General features: G+C 34.8%; 1 protein-coding gene across 6 annotated transcripts in view; it reads left to right on the top strand.

Annotated features, from left to right (window-relative positions):
- The window catches only part of CADM2 (cell adhesion molecule 2), a 1,006,464-nt gene that overhangs the window by 879,128 nt on the left and 103,363 nt on the right, over positions 1 to 23,973 (top strand). For all 6 annotated transcript variants that reach the window (XM_070252474.1, XM_070252473.1, XM_070252476.1 and 3 more), the window contains one exon: positions 13,665 to 13,755. In XM_070252474.1, the coding sequence (XP_070108575.1) occupies positions 13,665 to 13,755 (91 nt within the window). The remainder of the gene's footprint in view (positions 1 to 13,664; positions 13,756 to 23,973) is intronic.

Genomic DNA, 23,973 nt, shown 5'->3' with positions numbered 1-23,973 from the left:
TCTTGAGTTCTACTATTTTCTCCTTGCATTTATCCTCTGATCTGTCTAAAAATTTTGTGATATCTTCCTCTGTCAATTTCTTTCTCTTGCCGTTATGAGCAGAAAATGAGATTCTGAGTCCTCAACTGAGATCATTAAAGCTAAACAACCAACAAACAGGCAAACAGAACTACAGTGATGGTGTTTTTATTTCCAGACTTCTTTTCTATCACATGAAAGAAAATGCAAAACCCAAGCAGTTGTATAAGTAAATAGCGATCAGGCGACAGTGATGATTTATATCACTCTTGTGTAATCCTTCCACACAGGCACTGTCTAATAGAACTTTCTGTGTTGATAGAAATGTTTTATATCTGTCCTAAAATAGTAGCCAATAGCTAGCTACATGTGGCTCCTCAGTGCTTGAAATGTGGATCTCGTGACTAAGGAACTGCAGTTTAAATTTTATTTAATTTTAATTGATTTATGTTTAAATGTAAATAGCCGTGTGTGACTAGTTGTTACTGTATGGGACACCACTACTCTAGATGATTTCATCATCCTTCCCTTTTCTTATTACGTCATTCCTTTCACCATAGTTGGGATAACTGATGAGTTAGGGATAAGTTAATAGTGATGTAATTCATAGAATGCTGAAGTAGCAAGACTTTCATTATATAGGAAATATAACACCACTGTAATTTCATAATCTATCTTAGATTTATGAAATAGTCTAATGTTTTCGTATCGTAATTTCAAGGTAAGATAATTTTAAATCTATTTTTAAAAGTGAAATTTACCTTTGTTTTTTGGAGCGCCTCTAAGAAAGAATACAAATCATTAAATACGTTCTTTAAGAGTAGTTAGAACTGTTTCAAAAAGAAACTCAAAAACTAAAATTGAGGCCATCGGACTTTAATAATAATAATAATAATACAGAAATTTCCAGTTCTTTCTAGGAGGGAAAATTTTATTTAGACTTTTAAGAACAAGGCCAGTGATTTTAGTGATTATTACAGAACTGCAGAAAGTTTTTTTGTTTTGTTTTGTGGAAGATTAGCCATGAGCTAATTGCTGCCAATCCCCCTGTTTTTGCTGAGGAAGACTGGCCCTGAGCTAACATCCGTGCCCATCTTCCTCTACTTTATATGTGGGACGCCTACCACAGCATGGCATGCTAAGCAATGCCATGTCTGCAGCTGGGATCCGAACCAGCGAACCTGGGGCTGCCAAAGAGGAACATGTGCATCTAACCGCTGCGCCACCTGGCCGCCCCTGCAGAAAGTTTTATTTTGCCCTCCAAAATGCCTTTGTAATTTTAATTATGATGCTAAGATTTTATAATTTGTGATTTAGTTTTGACTCAAGACTAGTATGCTCACCCTGGAGCCCATAAGTAGGTGGTGGTGGCCCCACTGAGTTTTTGAGGTGGTGTGTAAGCCGGGCCCGTGGAGGGATGGGCTGTGATTTTACAAGACCAGAATATTTGGTGTCCAAATACAGGTTAATAATCTCTGGGGTGAAATAGAAACTTTTTAACAAAATATATTTTGACTACAATGTGACCCTAAAAATCAATATTGCATTTTTTAAAGTTCGAGTTCTGAAGTCAGACAAGGCTGGGTTGGAATCCAAGCTATGTGACCCCACGCTAGTTGCTCTAAGCCCCAATTTCCTCATCTGGAAAACGTGCGCGCTTCATATTTTTTTGTGAGGATTAACTCAGGTAATGCTTTATAAGTGCTTGGCTTTCTGTTATTATTATTTCTGTTGTTATTATTAGTAGGAAGGTAACATATTTTACCTTATGAATGCAAGGAAGTATAGCAAATCCTTTCTACGAGGTCTGTACATTGTGAAGGAGAGAGGAAAAGCCTGAGACTACAAACAGGAAGTCTGTGAAAGAGGTAAAAAGACTATATAGATTGCTACTTTGTAATTTTGCCGAGGACATGTGCTATTCACCAATGCTGATAAAAATCAAACTTAAATTTAGTGATATCAGGAAAATAAAAACAATTTTTAAAATATTTTTCTTTTGATTAATAAAAGCTATAAATAAAATGTCTTCATCCTAAAGGAGAAATTTCCGGAGACAATCTACTGTAACTATGCAATTATTTTTGATTTGACTTTTATCAATTTAAATGTTTCAAAATATACCACTAAATTTAAGGATTATTATTATAATTATTTTTGTTATTACTGTGATGATGGTGATGATGATGATGATTTTGACCTTTCTCATATTTACCAAAATGCTATTTAAGGAGACATTTTAGAGATTAAATAATGTATAAAATACAAACAAACGGTTTAGCTGACTAAATGTCTAATGAACAGAAAATGAGATATCAACTTCAATACTAAGTCTAAAACCACAGTTTTATGTTGTCGCCATATTTGACTTAACCTATGCATTGTCTATTAATGTTGTATGTTTGTTAAATAAGCACTGAGTGCTTAGGCCGTCCCATGGCAGATTCATAAAACACAAAGCTTTATATTAATGTGTCATTTCATTGTTTATTATTTCTTTTTTGTCCCCAAGATGAATCCATTTCATGGAGCCTTTGATAAATTGTCTTTAAAATAGCATCAAAACATAAACAGCTTGAAAATTTTTAGAAATATGAGTTATGATTTTCCATTTTGTCCTTTAAGTGATGATATGGAGGGTTTTTTAATTAAATGAGCTTTCAGAAGCGTCAAATGGCCTATCTAGTGATGAAATTTGACAAGAGGCCTTCCTAAGCAATCCATCTCCTGTGTTGAAGCTATTAACTAGTTGAATTTCTTTCCGCCCTTCAAGCACAACTAACTCAATTAACAATATCAAAACTATGCATTTGATATCACCATATCAGATAATTTATACAAGAGAGTTTAATTTGATAAATTCCCAAATTTTATTTATTTTATTATTTCAACTATAATAAATTCCAAAATTATAAATTCCTTCATTCCCTAAATATTTCACAGTTATTCTAATAACTGGAATAAAATATACCAGAAACAATTATTTTAAACTAAAATGTATGTGAGGATAATAAATGAGATATAGAGAAAATGCACTTACAATGATGAGCCCACGGTTGTAGACATTTATGAATTAGAATATAAACAAAAATATTGATGCATTTGTCATCTAGATTTTTACTGCTACCTTTTCTTCTCCATAGGATCTTCCTGTGGCTCAACTTTACGAGTCATTTTTCTCCAAATCACTCCCTGATCCATTCAGTTTTACATGCTGCCAGATATGCTCCTAAAACTTAGTTCTGAGCCTGATACTCACTTGATCACAAACTTGGGATGATTTCTTAGTGCTCTAATGCGATGTCCAAACTCTTCAGCCTTTCATTCAAGGCTTTGAAAATGTAACTCCCTATAATGCTGCTGCTCTCAGCACCTTTTCTCAGATAACGCATCCTACACTTTACAGAATTTCTAGATGCCTCAGACACAGTCTACAGTTTTCTCTACATCAACCCTTTTTTCAACTCTTTGCCTGAATTCTCTTCTTTTCTTTCCCTCTAGAAAAATTCTGGCAGTTCAAATACTCTGTGTTCTTTGAATTGTTTTAAGTGCCACTTCTCTAGGTAACTTTTTTTGTTTCTGACAAATATGTATAATCTCTTCCTCCATAACTCCCGTAATGCTTTATCAGAGAGCTATGTTGCTTTCAATTTTGAGCTTTGCTTTATTTTGAACTATACATGATTTATCTTTCTTACTGGGACTAAATGCCTGTGGGTTACGATATTTGTGGCTGTATAGTACTTGAGGAGTAGTACCAATGTGTCTTATACACACAATAATTCATACACATTTGTCAAGTAAGTAAATGCTTGCCACAAAAGTAGTTTTTCACCAGAATTAAAAGGAGTTTAACAGACTGTTGAAGGAAAGCAGCTGATAGTTTTGAGCTTGTGAAAAGAATTTTATGAGTTGAAAGGAAAGTGAGATTTTAGTTTTACTTCAGATTTACAAATAAGAAAAGTAAATCAGATGTCTGAGCAAAAGGGAGTCCTACGCAGAGGAAGTGAGTGGCCGGTAGTGCAGCAGCTGGGAGGGTCCAGGTTGAGTCTTGGTATTTCAACCCGATGCTCCTAGTACAAAGTGGTGGACCTTGAGGTCTGGATTCGGTTTGATTTATGGCTTTTTGTTTCAGGAAAGTATCATAATGGCCTTACTCAGAGTACTTAGGATTTCCTTCATTTCAAAAGTAAACAGAGATATGAGAAAAGATCAAGTATCCCATATAAGTGCTCACAATTTCACAGTTCTCTAGGGGTTCCCAGTCTGTTGTAGCAAGGAAGAGATATATAGGTGGTGAGTAGAGTAAATGTAAATATTTAAAACCAGGGCACTATTGACATTTGGGGCCGGATACTTCTTTCTTGTGAAGGGCCTGTCTTGTGCATTGCAGAATATTTAGCGGCATTCCTGGCCAGTGGGATCCCCCCTATATCTCTCCCACAAGGTGACAACCAAAAATGTCTCTAGATTTTGCCAGGTCTCCTTGGGAGGCAGAATTGTCCCCAGCTGAGAATCACTATGTTAGAGTAAACCCAAAAATGGCTTCACAAAGGTGAGTTGGTACATAATATTCTTTACTATTAATGTAAGTAAACCAAGAGATGTTTATAAGGATGTTAAATAAATCTTTTTGTTTAGAAACCTTTATGTAATAAAATTGCTATAAGGCAAAACTCTTTCATCTGCAAAACACTTAGAATTTTCTAAATTTCTGTTGATAATTTGTTGTGGTGATATATTTATGTTATTCACGGTTGAGAGGAATATATGGGTAAGAAGGATATACTATAATGAATAAGATAAAAGAATATATTTTATTTTTAAAAATATTTTCCCAGTTTTATTGAGATATAATTGACATTTAACATTGTATTAGTTTAAGGCATACAACATAATGATTTCATATATGTGTATATTGTGAAACAATTACCACAACATTCAGTTAACTCCATTCTCTCACATAGTTCCAATTTTTTTCTGATGAGGAAAACTTTTAAGATCTACTCTCTTGGCAACTTTAAAATATACAATACAGTATTGTTAACTGTAGCTGTCATGCTACACATACATTACCAGAACTTATTAATCTTATAAATGGAAGTTTGTACCTTTTAAGCACCTTCACCCCAAAGAATATTTTCATCTGTCAAAGAGGAAAAGGACATGAGAGGGAGTTGTGAGAGACCTAAAAAAAAATAAAAAACATAAAAAAAGAGAGACAGACAGACAGACAAACTGGTAGACAAGTTATACATAGAATTCAGTAACATTGCCTGATAAGTTTTATAAACTGCAGATCATATGGAGCCAAAGGCAAACGTTGGTCCAGGTTCCAATTCATCCAAATGGACAGAGTAGAACAGAGAACACAGCACATACTACACAGAATGCCAGTCCCTAGTGTAGTGTAAGAGAGAACGGGAAACCCAAATGCACTGAAGTGTGACTAAGATCAGGGCAGAGAAGAACAGAAAGCCCAGAGTGATTTAAGATTGTGTACCCGGGGTAAGTCGCTTCTCCGAGCCTCCAGTTCAAGTTGGGCGCAATAGGTCAACAGCAGACTCTTCCTTGTATGCTGATGAAAGAGTCCAATGAGCCAACGTATACAGAGCATTTACAACGACTATTACACACCAAGTATTTCATCAGTGTTTACTAATATTAGAAGATAGCTGTGACAAATAAATTTAATTTTGTAACACATTAGTGGTCCTAACAAGTAGTCGAAAAAGTTACAAAGAGCATTACTCATGCATTTATTTGGCAAATGTTTAACCGAGGTCCAGGAGTTGTTCTAGGACTGAAGAGAGACCGATGAACAAGACAGGGATAACTTCTGCTCTCAGGAGTGAGCTGTCTTAAGAATATGCTGAGCACTCCATGCACCATTTATGAATACAAACACCTGAGCTTTAGTGTTACAGTGTGAACGTTACAAGGTACAAGGTTATAATTTTACAACTCTAGCTAAACAATGGATAGAAAAAACTTTGTATGTTTTAGTAACTACATAAATGTTTGTTAAGTGAATCATTTGGAAGTACTCATAGGAAATAATTTTTTTTTAATTTTTATTTTTTTCGGATGTACATCATATTTCAAATTCTGGATACATTACATCACGTTCACCACCCGAACACTAATTATAGTGCATCGCCTCACATGTGAGCCTAATCACCCCTTTTGCCCTCCCCCCTCCCGCCTTCCCCAATGGTAATCACCAGTCCAATCTCCAATGCTATGTGTTTTTTTTCTTTTTTGTCGTTGTTTTTATCTTCAAAGATGTGGTATTTATACACGATGGACTACTACTCAGCCATAAGAAATGAAAAATCCGGCCATTTGTGACAGCATGGATGGACCTTGAGGGTATTATGCTGAGTGAAATAAGTCAGAGGGAGAAAGTCAAATACCATATGATCTCAATCATAAGTAGAAGATAAAAACAACGGAAATAATGTTTTTGGACAAATAAAATTATCAAAATAACATTTTCCTTTCAACCAAAGATCCACATAATGCCCTAAGCAATGTAAATGACTAGTGCTTTACATTATAAACCATCTTTGTTCATTCAATATATTATACAATGTGAAATGAGACAGTAAGCTAACATTAGATGTTAGTTTAGTTTTGCTTCTCTTGTTTAGCAATTTGACCATCAGCCATAAAAGAGTTAGATGTTACTTTTATATTACCTTAAATTCCTGTTGTATTTCTTTGAGTACAGAAGGGCTAAGGTTTCTTTTTTTTTCTTTTTGGTAAAACATTTGATTTAAAACTTCTTTTATTCAGCTACAAAACCCTTATGATGGATAAATGTTGTTGAAACACTAACAATAAATACTTTAAGAGCTCGTGCTTTCAAGGTTGTCCATTAGGTGGTTTAATAGTAGCTTGATCACAGATCTTTCTCTTTTCTACAATCTTTATTAAGGATACAGAAAATCCATTCCACTGGATCAATATCTTTACTTTGATTCAAATCCTGAATCATTCAAATAGAGCAAGAGGTGTCCTTACTTCCCAAGTTCATAAAGCTTTTCAAATTTTGGATAAAAAAGTACAATCTTTTGCCCATTAATCTATCTCTTAATAATAATTGTGCTTCTTTTTAAATGAACCCCAGAATTTGTCAGATAAGTAAAGGAAGTTATAGTTAAGAAAATGTCTGTTTTCATATTTTAATAATTTTAAAGTTGGACTCTAAAGAATAATATTTTTGCAACAAAAGCCTTAGAGAAAATACATATGCTTTCATAATATCTACATATTTTGTTTATTTACTAGTAAGTACTGAAAAATTATTTGTGGATGAATGAATATATCCCTATTTTTTATATGGTTGTGCAAAACTTTGTCATTTGCTTGCATTTTGAGAGAAATAGGAAGTAACTCATTCATTTATTCATATAACATTTGATGAACTCTTGCAACATATCAGGCATTTAGTTAGGATCTGAAGACATGCAATTGAATAGGTTAAGATCTTGGATATTGAATGTTCAAAGTGTGGGGATAAGCATCCAGGTTAGAAAAAAATATTTTACTAAATGTACGGTTTATAGTAACGATATATCCTGTATTATGAAATTATTTAAACCTAATTATTTACTATTTCTTGTCATTCATATGTGTATATACTAACATATTATGTATTATAAACATCACATATTATATATGGTGTATATTATATAAATAGGTTTATGTTCAATAAATATGGAGTTGTAGAGTTGGCTTATCTGAAGACATTTTAAAACAGACATAGAAATTGTCAGTTTGCAAAAAAAATCTGAGTTCGTCTTACAGGACAAAGCAAGTATAAATTAACACAAGTAATAATAATGCATTTTTACTAACCCCACCTTTTTTACTATCAATTGGTACAACACACTACGTTATAACAGGAATTAAAAAACAGAACATCATACACATCTGCAAAGTACTGAGGAGAAAGTGTCATTCAATTTTGTGACAAAGTGGGGCAGGATTAAATGCAACTCATATTGCATCTAGACTGGAAAATAGAGGAATTATTTCCAAAACAAGCATGGAATTACTATTTAAGTAAACTTTGGATAAAAAAATATTCTCAATCCTTTGAAATATATTTGAAATGAAAAACTGCAACCAGGAAGAAAATCTACAAATAACTTAAGACAAGGAAAGCAATCTTTTTATAATTCTTAATAGATCACTTCACAAAGGCATGCAATGAAAGGTTTGAATTATGCAGTATTTATATTCTCATTTCTGTTCATAGCTGGGTTAGTAAACAATTAATAGCATAATACGTGCATAAATTTAAGATTATTTTATAAAACCATTGTCCTATTATCTGTTGTGCATTGTGCCATTCCTGAAAAATTCTCCATTCATTTTGATATAAAACAAAATAAATAATACAGAAAAATATGTTTACATTAGGATTTCAATTATTAAAATATTTTGAAGAATTAGGAAATTGAAGACTCTTAAAATTAACTTTGGTTTTTAGATGACAATAATTTTTATCTTTTCTTTTTGTTGGCTAACTAAGATATCTAAGTATAGGAGTTCTATGCCAGTTTGAAATTATTATTTCTAGAATGTCGTTGATATTTCACTAAATAATTCTCTTCTAATTTTATCCTATGGGGGTGCTTGATCAACTCCCTAATGGATATAATAAGGTGACAGATGAAAATAAAATAAGAACAGTATTGACAGAGACCTTCGTCATTAAGTAAAAATCAGTTAGGCTCAAATTACTTTCTTTTATTAAAAAAGATCTTTGAGCGTCCGACATCCCACAACTAGAAGGACCTACAACTAAGATATACAACTGTGTACAGGGTGGGGGTTAGGGAGATAAAGCAGGAAAAAAAAAAAGATTGGCAATAGTTGTTAGCCTAGGTGCCAATCTTTAAAGATTTTATTTTTTACCTTTTTCTCCCCAAAGCCCCCTGCTATAGTTGTATATTCTTCGTTGTGGGTCCTTCTAGTTGTGGCATGTGGGACGCTGCCTCAGCGTGGTTTGATGAGCAGTGCCATGTCTGCGCCCAGGATTCAAACCAACGAAACACTGGGCCGCCTGCAGCGGAGCGCGTGAACTTAACCACTCGGCCACGGGGCCAGCCCCAATCTTTAAAAAAAAAAAAAAAATTTTCTTTGAGAAAGAGTCAAGTTTGGGGTAATAATCATATTATTGTAGTATTTGATGTGGTAAAAAATGTAATTTTGTGTATATTGCTAACACGGCATGTTTAAAGAAGAGTGCTGACATTTCATGGAAGTAGAATTTTGGCTGAATATTTAAATAAATCTCTTCACAACTGAGTGCTTCCTCTGCCAAAATCAGGTGAGAGGAGAAAAATAATTCAGATATATGGTGTTTGCATTAAAAAACAAATTGCCATTTTTATAATCATGGAAGGTTGTTATCTAATGTTATCTAATGCAGGAAATTTGTACTAAAAAGAGAGTCAGCAGTGGACCTTTAATTAAATTAAACATGAGCTGAATCGAAAGTTTGTGACATGAATGTTTAAGATTAATTTTACATACAGCTGGTTCCAACAAAATTTCAATTAAATCTTTTTTAATACTTCAGAATTAATGTACCAACTGATAAGAAAATATATTTAAAAATTAGTATGTCCATTCATTTAATACTCTATTTATTAAGCACAGATTTGTATAGAGCACTATGCAGACACTGAGGATACAGCAGTGCCTTTTTAAAAATTGCACAGGAGTGAAGAAGAATTCATGCCACAGAGGTATCTGACCAGAGTCGAGGGTCATGAGTGGTTGCCCTTAGCAAATGACATTTGAGCAAGATTTAAAAGAGTTAAATAAACAAAGGATCCTCCCAAAATGGAGCATTTCAGACAATTTATATGAAGGCAAGATGAAACATATGCATTAAAGAATATGAAAGAGGTATAATTACCTGGAATTCGAAGAATGAAATTGCACATTGCGAGGCAGGAGAGTGAAGAAGTGTAGAGATCATGTAGGACTAAACAGCTGTACTAATGATTTTGCTTTTAATCCTAACAGCAAGGATCAACCATGCAAGGTTTAAAGCAGAAAGCTGATGTGATCAGCTTTATGTTTTGAGATGATAGTTTGGTTTAGTTCTAGGAGTGAGAGTTAGAAAGGAAAAAAATTGACACAAGAGAACTATTCACTGTTGTGGTGAACTAGATAAAAGAAGGGTTTGTGGAGCTGTAAAAAGGGAATGAGTGAATTTGAAAATTATTTAAGAAGCAGATCCACCAGACGTGGTGACTGATTGGTGATAGAAAAGATAAAGGGGCAGAGGTGTCTGGTGTATATATAGCTGGATAAAGGCTGGAGTATCTGTAGAAATAGAGGCTGCTGGAGGAAGAAGATATGGGGGAGGGTAGGAGACTTTGAGTTCGTTTTGGCTATGTCAAATATTGTGTGTCTTTTAGACATCCAAGTTTACTTGTCGAATAGGTGCTGCGTACACATAAGTGTAACTTGTGGTACAGAACTGCTCTGGGAGTGATTGGTGAGTAGATAGAAACTGAAGGGATAGGTGTGGCTGAAAGGACCTAGAGAGAATTAAGTGAGAACAAATCGTGAATCCATTCTTGGTGATCTCAATATTTAAAGGCTAAATACAAGACAACCCAAGAGAATCTGAAAAAGAGTAACCAGAGATGTAAGAGTTGAATCAAAGCCGTGTTTTTGAGAGTGTGGAGGTGATAGAAGAGAGGATGTTAAAGAAGTCCAGAAAGACAATTCTTGGGAACTGAAACTAATCAACATTTTGAGTAATTCTGAAGTCAAATAAAAGTTATAAAAAAGTATTGTGTTATATCCCTTGATTTTGGTAACTTAGAGATTATTTGATGATCTTGCTGAAAGTTTCATAGAAATACATGTTAAGCATATTATATGCTCTGGCATCGCTTATAATTGGAATTCTGTATTTTGGATCTAAAGGGAATGTTGAACTCTATGCTTCAGGGGCCACTTGTTACACAAATTCTTACCTCTGATAAGCTACTTAAACTAAACAGGCAGAGCTAAGAGAAATCAGCCCATATTCTGTTTTTCTCACTTCTAACAGCTACCTGCCACTATCTATTTTACCTTACTGAAGCAGATGCTGGTGCTGGCTTACTTGTATCACTTTTACACACACCATTCCTGTGCACCGAATAGACAGGAGTGCCAAGGAAGTAACACCCCCTTCCTCCAGAGCAATCTTCAACCACACGCTAATGAAAATTGGGAAATCTTCCCTAAATGCTCCTGTCCCTTGTCCGTCAAGTAAGATAACTCTGAGGATGGCCATCATTGTCCCTCTGAGTTCCACAACAGGAATGAACCTCAGTTGCCCGTGGTGTGATCTGTTTAATAACATACTCTTTATTTTCTTATTTCCCTTCCTTGCTCACTCCCCAGGGCTTTCTCAGGTGACCCCTCAGGGTCTGTTTGTTAGGATTCGGTATTAGTCAGGGTTCTTCAGAGAAAGAGAAACAATAGGATGGAGATATATACTTAATATTATAAGGAATAGGCTCACACAATTATGGAGGCTGGCAAGTCCCAAGATATGCAGGTTGAGTTGGCAAGCTAGAGACCCAGAAAAGCCAATGATTTAGTTCCAGTCTGAGTCCAAAGGCCTGAGAACTGCAACTGATGTCGTCCCAGTCTGAAGGCCAGCAGGCTCCAGACCCAGGAAGAGCAGATGTTTCAGTCTGAGTCCAAAGGCAGGAAAAAGGCCAACGTTCCAGCTCAAAGGCATCAGACAGGAAAAATTCTCTCCTGCTTGGGAGAGGGTCAGCCTTTTTGTTCTAGGCCCACCCACATTACGTAGAGCAATCTGATTTATTCAGTCTACCAATTTAAATATTAATCTCATCCAAAAATGCTCTCACAGAAATACTTGGAATAATGTTTGGTCAAACGTAGGGGAATTCCATGATGAAGTGAAGTTGATACATAAAATTAAACTACACAGACACCCAAATTAACATAACTCTTTCCCCAAATCGCACTTTTGTGATCTTTCTTCTGCCCTGTTTTTCTCTGGAAATGAAGCTTTCTCTTATGTGTTGGGGGAAATTAAATTTCACTGTATGTATATATGGTCAAAGTTCAAAAGACCACAGACCTCAGTTTGCCCAGAATCATTCTAGTTCACACTTGTTATGCTGCATAATTATTAATATTTCCCTTTCATTTTAAAAGATGTTCTACCTTGAAGACAAAATTATATGATCTTCCTAGTCAATACCTGTGATAATGATGATAGAAAAATTAGTGAAGTGTATTTAAATCTTTTATTAAATTATTTTCTTCTACTAGTTAAAAAGGTATGGTGAACATATCTCATATTTCTTCAAATTAATTTTTCTTCCTAGGTTATTTTACACTGTGATTATTTTCCGTGATGTATATGGAATGCCTATTTGTAACCAGGATATTATTGTTGATTATCTTGAATGTATTTTCTGTTTAAAAGATTAAGAAAGAATGCTTTTGAAAAGTATAAATAATTTATAAGTAGGATATAAGGTCTTTCACAGGACCATAGTTTTACGTATGACAAACCTGAATAATATTTTCCTGAAATAAGATGACTAACCTAAAAAGGACACAGTTGATTGATACTTATTTAATTGGCTTCACAGTCCGAGAGTGAGTATAACCACAAGGTAATTCAGTTCTCCCATCACAATTAAAGGAAGGGTGAAAACAATTGTGGCTGTCTGGAGAGTTCAGAGCCTATTTTGCTTATTGTTGAAGATGTGGTCTAAGAGGAGAAGGCAATTGCATGTTGGCTGTGGGCGACACAATGCCAGGACTAGAGAAGTGTCATAAATGAATGTGTGTTTACATTGTCTCTTTTCTTCAGCTTATTTTCCATTTCTTCTATGAAATATGTATCTTTGTGTTGATTAAAGAATATTACATGGCATAACCTTTATAAATAGTAATGTCTTAAAGTGTTCTTGAATGCTCTTCCATTGGGATGATTTTGTTGTTAAGTGCAAAGAAATAATTTTATAACAATTAGGTTGTAGCGTATGTAACAAAATGTTAACTTTTAGTGATATTCTACAGAACTATTTCAGATGATTTGCTAACTGTACTTTAGTGCAAGCAGAATGTGCTAAGTGCAGCATTACTGCCGGTTCAAAAAGATTCTGCATAATGCTCGTGAGACAGTAGCTGATCTTGAGTTCTTTGTGGGTTCTTTATTATGAGTCTCTGATATTCCCACAACAATGAAAGTGTTGTTATTCAAATGCACATAAATGCATCCAGTCCATAATAATAGTATTCATAGCCATCTATAAATAGTTGAAGAAACAATTGTATGAAATGCTTGATATTCATCTGAACCACTTTTTGCAATTTCACTTTTAAATTCAGATTTCAGAAATAATACAGCAGTGGTGCTCATAAGATATTCAGATATTTTTGTTAGCTTTTCATGGACAGGATGGTGACTTCTTAAAATTACATACTCTATTTCACCAAATCTAAGAAACTTTTCATAAGTACGCACAATGAAAAGAAATAGTCTGCACATCCATCATGAGGCACAATTATTAAATATATAGTTTTGTGTGTTTAATGACCTTTCTTAATAATCCTTTTCCTTTTTTTTCTAGATACACCATCAGTTAAGATTATCCCATCCACTCCTTTTCCACAAGAAGGACAGCCTTTAATTTTGACTTGTGAATCCAAAGGAAAACCACTGTAAGTGATAAAATTTTTCACTTTTTCTTGTAGTATGCTTTGCTTGCAAGCCTTAGCTGCAGAAATCCACTTTTTTTGTCTGTTTTTTTGGTGGCAAAGTGATCTCTAGAACAGAAACACCCAGAACGATGTCTTCATTAAGCGTCTGTGGAAGATTGGTCTTTGACTTTGTCATCTGGGGAAGTTTCTGGGAGGTTTCTAGCTGTGATTTTTTTTTCTTCCTTTTTTTTTTTTCCAGTAAGGTATTTCCACCTGAAAGGAGTGGAGGCTTAATCAGTCACTGTTTATATCGTCAGAGTGATAGAAATTACACACTGCTGAACTTAGTTCTCCCATGAAATACTTTGAAAATATTGAAGCATCCTCAAAATATGCCCAAGTTTAAAGCCACATGGGGAATCATGTTCATAATAAGGGAAATCAAGTCCACATTCCCTATGTAGCAGCATCCAAGGGACATGATTTGTGAATTTGACATGCTTGGAGGTGACGTGAATAAAAGGGGTCACAAGCATAGAGTTTTCAATTGTAAAGTGATTTCATTATTAGAATATATGAGTCTGGGGCCGGCCCCATGGCGGAGTGGTTAAGTTCTCGCTCTCTGCTTCAGCAGCCCAGGGTTTCGCTGGTTTGGATCCTGGGAGCGGAGATGGCACCGCTCATCAGGCCATGCTGAGGCAGCGTCCCACGTGCCGCAACTGGAAGGACCCACAACTAAAGTATACAGCTATGTACTGGGGGGCTTTGGGGAGAAGAAGAAGAAGAAAAAAGAAGATTTGCAACAGTTGTTAGCTCAGGTGCCAATCTTTAAGGAAAAAAAAATAGCTTGTATTAAAAAAAGAATATATGAGTTCTGATGTCACTTCACCTCTAAAATTATACTTTTTGACACTCTTGTTTATAGAGAACTAACTCATAGAACATCTATTTTTAATACAAAATTCAAGTATGGGTTATTCAAATGTGGGTTATTCAAAAACTTTGAAAGCCATTTGAGCACTCTGATGCACAGTAACCGTGTAGGTCTAGTGTAAAGTAACATTTGATTCTTAAAAATCTTCCTATGGATTTACATTTCTCTTTATATTTTAATAGGGAAAATTTAATTGTTCTCTGTAAATAACTACATGAGATAGCTTCTGTGCAAATCAAGTTAAATTACCAAAACTTTGTTTCTAATAATACGTGCTATTTAAGTGTAGATTTCATATTTTCCCGCGAGGAATTTTTCTAAAAGAGTTTTAAGGGAGAAGGCTGTAATTTCAACTTCTTAAATTGTATGGTATATATTATACTTTTTAACATACTAAGTGAATTCACACTTTTTTTTATCACAGTTTTGATATTTTAAAACTGTTCTCTCATCCAGTAATTATTTTCTAGAGATACAAAGATACCGATTTAAAAAGCATTTTGTCAATTAATCCATTATTTTTCTTCTATCTTTTAAGAAATATTCAAGGCATTTTAGACCTTGAAAAGACACATTTTTTCATAGTAGCTTTACTACATATATCCAGCACAATTCACGTTCATAGTTCTTACCTTCTGATAAGCTTAAATTGCTTATAGAAAACAGTTTTCCACTGCAGTATGCTATCTAAACGTGACAGTGCATTTTAGCGTTAAAGCTTCAACAACAGCTTTTGGCTGCAAGTTCAGTACTTCAACCAGGGAAAGAAATGTAATAGACTCTAGTCGGCTTTAGATATACTTAAATCCTCATTTCCTTACTCCTGATTTTATGTATCTAACACCAGAAACTTTTCATCTGTTTTCCTTCCATCTGCACTCCTGTTCCTTTCACTTATTTTCCAACTCTGTGTGTTCATCATCTTTCTCTCTTTTTGCTCTGTTTGTTTCTGATCTTCCTTATAACCTGAGGGGTCAGCATATGGGGACAGGAAGGAACGTGACCAGGATCAGGGCACAGCAAATGTTTTTGCTTTTACCTTCTCTACATTGATCTGCCCCAAATCACATATGTGTACATTTGGAATGTGTGTACAACTCATGTAATTAAATGGGGTGAAGATGGGCGATGTATACACAGAATGTTTGGAAATAAATACATCCCTGCTCAAAGAGCATCTAATTCCCTGTCAGTGATCTCCTCTTTGACTCCACATGCACTCCAAATGGTAGAAACGGCATTTTATTTATGTGAATAATTAGATTGTGAGTTATGTAAGTTGTGCATTTCCCTCGGCTCAGATTGGTTGAATAGGTGGGCCTTGTTGTGGGCCTCTGTTTCAGCTACCTGGAAATGGCTTGGGGATGTAATCCTCTTCTGCATTGCAGATGAATGAAAAGTACAATAATCTCTTATTTATTTATTTTGTTTAAGAATATAAAGGTTCTGGAAGTTTATATAATAGAAAATGTCACCTTTCTTGGAAAGATCCTGATTCATATCACTTTGCAAATAGAGAAAGGAAATAAGAAAGTCTTCTTATTTTACAGAAGAGAAAACTAAAGAAAGCTCAATGATGTCAACCAAATTTTCCTGATTCATTCACATTTAAAATAGATAAGTCAGGATTTAAACTCAGTTCAATTGTTGCCCAAATCTTACATTCTTTCAGCTATTTTCTGCTACTTCCATTGCTGAGTCAAAATTATCACCTCTGTTAGCCAAAGTAACTTTTGAAAAACTAGCATGGGCCCCCCAATAACCCCCAGCGCTAAAGTTGAACCCCTGCCTACTTTAAGGTGAAGAACTGGCTAGCCTCAAGACGTATTTTACTGCTGCCATCCTCCTTTATCAGGCTTTCTTCTATATTTATGCTCTCTCTGGAAACCTGCCAAATTTCCATCAAATAACCATTTCTATCATGAGTTTATAGCCATATAAAAATCTCTAATTAGTATAGTATCTTCTGGCAATTATTTCCTAAGCTCCATAAGGGTTAAAATGGTCATTATAGTCTGTCTTTATCCTTATAGTTCCCTATGTTAGAATCTATATGCTATGGTCCACAAATCAATGTGTATCAACTTATTCCCTTGTATTGTATCCTCATTCCCAACTTCCCTTTTACCATTTTCTTTCTTTGTAGACTATCAGGCCATTGACATTAAGCATATAGCCAACTTCTCTGATTCCATCCTGCCTTTAGATTACTGCTTTTCTTAGGTCCTTTCTAATCATCTTACAATCTACTTTTCTACATTTTCAAAGTAACTATCATTTCCAATAAATGAAAGCATTAACCTCTTTAAAGACAGCCTAATTTCTAGCCTCTCTTTAGTTTATATCTCCAACAGTGCCAGATGAGGCACACAGGACAAGAAACAAGGGAAGACTAAAAAGAAATCACTGGATTTGCCCAGAAGGAAATGTTACTGATCATAAAGAAAACAGTTTCACTAGAGGAAAGAAAAGAGAAGGCAAATTGAAATGGATTACTCAGGGAGTCAGTAGGTGGTGGGGAAGTAAAGATAATGGAGAGATCAACCATTTCATAAAATGAATCATGAAAAGTGGAAGAGAGATGAGAAAAGAAATTATGCTGAATGGAAGTTTTAAAATTATAAATAATAGAGACTGCCCGTATTTTAAGATAGAATCAAAAGAGCCTGTAAAGAGTGGGAGTGAAAACGAGGTGTGCGCTATCACATATACCCAATGGGCAGGTTCAAATTTCCTATTTTACTGTCAAAGTTCCATCCATGACTTTGCAGCTATTTTACTTGACTCTCTAGCTTACTTTGGAACCACTGAGAAGCACCACTGTGGCTTAGCTTCCGACTGGCTCTTGAAACACTTAATTTCTATTGTCTTTGCCATTTACCTGATCCGCCTTTAAGGAGCAGGTAGGAATCAGAAATGGATGACAGATATATGATTCTTTTACATCTGTAGCTGACTTAAGTAATATCTTTAGTCCATGACCAAATCTTTATTGTTTCTTAAAAATTGTTTGACCAATTAATGATTTCCTGAAGAAAGAGTTATTTGTGGTTATTAGGCATATTGACGGAAAACAAAATAACACCACTATCTTTTGTATAAATCGCAAAATGATGGTGTGGCTCAACTCATCCTGAGAATCATGTTGCTAACCTGGGCTCCTGTGTGCTAATGTTGTTTTCCTTGTTCTAAATGTGAGGGCCCCAGTGACTGTTTATGAACAATCAGGGCTTATTTGCCTGCTTTGGACTGAAGGCTTTTGCTATTTTCCTGTGGAACAGCTGCATAACTTGGGCCAGGACCAAATTGTTCCACTTGACATTACTATAGAGGCATTCTGTTCTTTCCTTAAAAGAGAGATTACTGTACACGTCTGTCTATTGTTTTAATTTTAGTTTAAAGTGAGGACCGAGCTAATGCCAACCACTTTTCTTTCAAGTCCCCAGGGTTTTTGCAGCCTTCTTCTTTCTTTGGCTGAATTCCCAGACAGCTTTCAGGCAGCAGAATTCTCAATTTATAGAAATAGAAAGGGGAAAAAAAGCCATTATATTACATTAAAGTCATGACCTTAAAAGATGTGGTGTCGCCCCCCACATGCACTAACTAAAGAATTATCATTCATTTTAATCAAATGTTTAACACTTTGTCAATTTACTTCAGAAAATAAATGGGACATTTCAGTCAAATAAATATGTATTTGGCATTTATTCTGTAAAAGAAAATAGTTATAGGTATTGATAAATTTTTCTGTGTATCCAGCATGATGTTTATGTTGTACTTAATTTTACCTACTGGTAACCACGAGTTTTCTTATGTTCTTGGCATAAATCTAGTATACATAATTGCATAGCACATAACATCCCTATTCTGTACAAGAAGAAAGATTTTAATCCTTAGAAAGACAGATCACATCCTGTATAACAGCTAGTGAGGTGTTTTACAGGAACAGTTACACATCCGTTGTTGAAATGATCAAGAATTTAAGAAGAAATTTGATAAAAATGTATTGATGCATTTTCCTACTAGCATAATAGACATTTAAAAAATCAGGTGCAAAATACTTTTTAAGGGAAAACAGTTTTATATCATCAGTTTTCTCAGACTAATATGTGCCTTTTTACAAATCACGGGTTATTTACTAATTGTCATACAATTCAATCACAGCCAGAAGAAACAACAAAACAAACCAGGAGTTAAAGATGGCAAGTTACCTTCCAGAGTGAAATGTTTAAGGACAAAATATGAATTTTGAAAAAAGAATGTTGATCTACGATAATAGCAATTTTATGTGATTTGACCTAATGCACAACAGATGTTAATTATAGAATATTTTTCTCTCTCCTGCCCTCTACGCCGTAGAAAGCCGTCTAAGCAACTGTCAAGGTCTGTGTTTACGTTCAGATATAATACATAAACTATCTTGCTCTGGACACAAAAGTTCACGTAGCACAGTAGAAAGAGAAATACAGATGTAGATTTGGATTATAAATCTGTGGATCTCTCTGGCCTGAGTGGTCTTAAGCAAGTCATTTAACCACACCAAGTCTTTTTTTTAAATTACTATACTTTATTTTTTAGAGTAGTTTTAGGTTCACACTGGTTAAATAGAAAGTACAGAGCTCCTATACACACCCTGTCTCCACACACTTACAGGCTCCCCCACTATCAACATCCCACACAGCAGTGGTACATGTATAAAAATGATCAACCTACATAGACTCATAAGTATCACCCCACAGAGTTGACATTAGGGTTCACTCTTGTACACCAAGTATGTTTTTATTCTCTAATATTAAGAAAATGAAATCTAGTAAACAAATTGTTTTGAAGATTAATGACAGTATATATGAAAGTTCCGCCTCCATCATTTCACAATAAATAACAAAATAATAACCAAAGGATGATGATAAATTATTATTTTGTCAAAGAACTACAGTGTATCTCACCAGGTTTTAAACTCGAAAGTCTTAATTGTATATTTAATACACATGCTGGTAATGGGCTACCATGGCAACCCTGGAAACTGAATTATTATCACAGATTTCTTCTGTGTTTCTGAAATTCAAGGTTCCAAGCAGAATAAACACATGTTAGTTATGATGGTCTGTGACTTTTAAAAGCATGTTTGAAGAGCAAAGGAATCCAGGCTAAAGTCAGCAAAACAGAGAGCTACGTGGCTATCACAGTTGAAGTTAAATACTGATAATAAACTGCAGAGATCAGAGGCAGAGGCATGCACCCCTGTCAGAGGGTAAAATGTAATCTAGCTAGAAATGGGAAACTGGAAAATCCTGAGCCACAGGAATAGCTCATTTGTAGTGTTAAGGTAGAAAATTTTCTAGAACAATTGGAAAGGACTGGAAGCAGTAGAGAACGAGTTCTGGATCCACAAATGTGGAAAAGGCTACTCTCTAGAGCAGGTCTGTGGAGATGAAAGAGACTAACTAGTTAGCAGGTTTTGACAGAAAGCCCAAGCAGGCGACCTGGAAGCATTAAACAACCCAGACTAAGTAAATTCATGGCTCAGGAGCAGTTGAGAACCCAGGGTCTGGGAGGTATTAAACCTCATTTGGGCATAGTCTTCCAAGTTCTTTCATGCTTATTGCCTTATTTAAACCACACAACTATCCTGTTGTAAAAGGTTTACAAAGATTCTTATCGTTTCCATTGTGTAGATGAGGAAAACAAGTCTTGTGGAGGTTGTGTGACCTCTTCCAGTGACACAGCTGATAAACGGTAGAATTAGGATTACAAACATGCTTTTTTAAAGTTTTAACAACATTGATGTTTGTGTTTTCTTGTTTACCCAGTGTTTTCAATTCTCCTTTCATATTTATTTTTCACAATAACATGGTGAAGTTGTCAAAAACAAGAGAATTCTCATGAACTACTAGGAAAGCTCATATTTCAACCAAATAGTTAAACAAAATATTTCCAGTTATGTAAGGTCAAACCTGTGTCAGCATATCTAAATATTATCTAAAGAGTTTCTAAATATATCAAGATAGTTTCTTCCTAGATTTTATGGCTATGTATATAAGAATTATTTTATTGTTACGTATATTTGTTTTCAAAGACAGGTTTGTTTTTTCTTAATTTTATGTATCTTTGAGAAGATTAAGACTACAGGTTACAACTACAAAGCAATACCAATGCAATGGAGTACAGTGGGAAGCCTTAGTAAGTAGAATAAGTGGAAAGTTAAAAGAAAACACTCCTCAAAACTATGTCTTTCTTGTTCAATACTGTGCTTATTATGTCACCCAAAGAATTGGTGGAATAAACATAATAAGGGCCCTCATATAAATATTCTCACATAGGCAGTCCTTGGATAATAAAAGTTACAGAGCATTTAGATTTTTTTCCCTTATATTCTGATATCTAGAAAGATGCAAAATTGTCTCAATTAAAGTTTAAGGCAACATAGTCAGTTTCTTCTAAAATGTTTTCAGAAGTATAATATTGGGAAATTAGCTCTAAGTTTTTGTAATTTTTAGAAATATATCCATGTGCTGTCCTTCCCATCTGAGTTCCTTTTCTGAGGCCCATATGGTCTTTTGCTTCCATCTCATGGCTTCAAAATTTAATCACACGTTGACTGTCTGAAAACACATAAGTGGTTATCTTGGAAATGAGACAGAATATATTTGGGTTTGTTTTGAAACAAGAAGCTGACTCTCAGTAATCCCACTGCTGTTATTTAGGCTGGGCGTCTGCGGTGTGTTGGGCACTCAATCATTTCCAATTAAACATTCCTATGTCTTGTGGAAGTCCCACAAGAGCTTGCAGAACCACGATTATAGCTCCATAGAGGAAATGTACTTTTTTGAACATTTCCAGGTAAGCAGTTTTCTTGCAACAAAAAGCCAATTATTTTGAGGGATTATGTAAATGTTCAGGGGGAAACTCTAACAGGAAAATGTCTCAATATGTTAAGACACCATTGTGGAAGGACGCGACCAGATACATTGACTAGATTTTCAAGACACTCGCTTTTGGGTTCATGGGTTTAAAAATCTCTAGTTTTTATATACTAATTATGAGATTACTTCTAAGTATTTTACTCCTCATTTAAAAATCCTTAAACATTGCATTTGTGTTTCTATAAAAACAAAGTCATCAAAATGGTAATTGGAGGAAAATTGCAGAAACAAAAATCACTCATAACATTAAAAAAAGCTGAAATACTATACTTCATCTTGAATAAGGAAAATGTTAGCCATTGCTCACCAAGTGCCATTCAATAAGATTTGTTTTTTCTTTGTCATTTTATTCCCATAATATGTGTCCTAATGTCAGAGCTAAGCTCTTTCTGGTAGTCAGTCACCAGTCAACTTACTGAGAAGTGCATTATTCTGTGTCTGTGCTAAATATTTTGACCATCACTGTTGTGTAATATATAGAGAGGAAGCAAAATGTGAAAAATAAAATTAATTCAGAATCATTTGCAGATATTTGGTATTATTTCAATTGATGGTGAAACAGAAAATTTTTATTCCTCGAAAAGGCATTTATTCAAAAAATTAAGGAAATTTTCTTGCATCGTATATATTTGTACAATGTATGGTATTTATTAATTCAATTTTCCAGGTATAACCTCAATCATACAGAAGGCCCTAAACTTCAAAGTTTGAAAAAATATTTAAACAGCAAATAGTGTCCCAAATTATAGAAAATATGAACATTTACAAATGTTTCCAATTAGAAGAATCTGTCAGTGATCGATAATGGCCTTAAGCCCAACACTTGCAAATTCACACTATCAGAAATATCTGGGATGCTTCAGGAAAGGAACAAAAAGAGAAACAGACAAAATTAAAAAGGCAGGAGAAGAGAGCAGCAACTGTTGTGACTTGTGCCCATCCACGAAATTATGAGCTGGGAGGGACTTCAGCACCACCGCTCACGACTACAAGTACAGGGATGGACGCAGGGAGGTGACCAGAAAGAAGGAAGGTGGAAAATACAGCAGCTGGGATTTCCACACAGGGACGGGAGAGCTACAGGTCTCAAGAGCTCTCCCTGTGGGTCACAAGTGCAGGGTTTTTCAAGCTGCTGGTTGTGGCTTATTAATAAGCCATAAGATCAATTTAGAAACCACTTTTTAAGACCAAAAATAAAATAGAAAATACAACAGGAAAGAAAAATACAGAGAATGAAAGAAAGTAAAGAAAAGTGATGCAAATATCACAGCACCTTCGACAGAGCAAGCGTTTCTTTCCTGTGTGTATGTGTTTGTACAAGTGTAAGGCTGTAAAGTCTATTTTTTAGTATAGGTCACACCTCAAAAGGTTTGAAAGCTGTTGCACTAACACCAACTGTGGTGAAGCTGGGTCTTGGCATGCTAAGTCCCAATCACTTCAGTTCCTCTAAAACCATCACTATCCCAAAATATACGTTCAAACTGGAGAGATCTTAGCGCCAAGAAAGCAGTGAAATGACACTAAGAATGTTCTGTTTAATAATGCAGAAATGAAATCCTTTGAGAAGCATTTCATCCAAATGATTAAAATATATTTTCAAATTTTGTCTTAAATTTCAATTATCTTCAGCATTTACGTATATGGAGCATTTAATTCCCCAGCTACCAGATAAATGATGTGCATTTTACTTTTACTTTTCCAAGACCATTGGTTTTACTATCAAAGAAGCAAGTCATGGAGCAGAAGCAGTTCTGTGATGGTGGCACCGTGTTTAACATAAGTATTAGATCTTATAAGGTTAATTAGCACTATTTTATAGTAGTGGAAGTAATGGATTGTAAAGTAACTCTTATAAGGAAAATAGGACCCCGTCATTGTAAAGTGCCCTTGAACTGTGGTTTTCAGGCATCTGACTGATTAGGATGCATGTAGAAACATTTTATATGGCATCAAATTGTCCTTATAATGTACACAGGTTGATAAAGTGGCAGATGCTGAGAAACTCAGACTCCTAAGTTCTTGATTTAAAAGACATGAAAATGTTCCGAAGTCTAGCTTAGTCAAAGAAGGTTTTCAGGAGCTATTAAGTTTCAAATAGTTTGAAAAAATATTTTCTTAAGAAATCATTTTTAAATATATCACAGAGATTTTAAGCTTAAGGTACATACACAGAGCGACTTATTGCTTCAATGAGGGAATGGATGTTTACTCAAGATTTCTTGATCTTTTAACCAGGAATTAATATTCTGTGTTTACCAAAGAACAGAAATGTTAAGTCTAGATAAGGTGTGGGTAATTGTTTCACTTTAGCACAAAGTCCTTGGGAGATTTACGTATTTAAGCATTCACAGTCTTGAATAGTTTTCTTTCAGTGCTAAAATC

The sequence above is a fragment of the Equus caballus genome, chromosome 26 (genome assembly GCF_041296265.1).
Source record: "Equus caballus isolate H_3958 breed thoroughbred chromosome 26, TB-T2T, whole genome shotgun sequence".
NCBI classification, from domain to species: Eukaryota; Metazoa; Chordata; class Mammalia; order Perissodactyla; family Equidae; genus Equus; species Equus caballus.
Note: the sequence above shows the minus strand (reverse complement) of the source record. Positions and strands in the feature narration are given on the sequence as shown.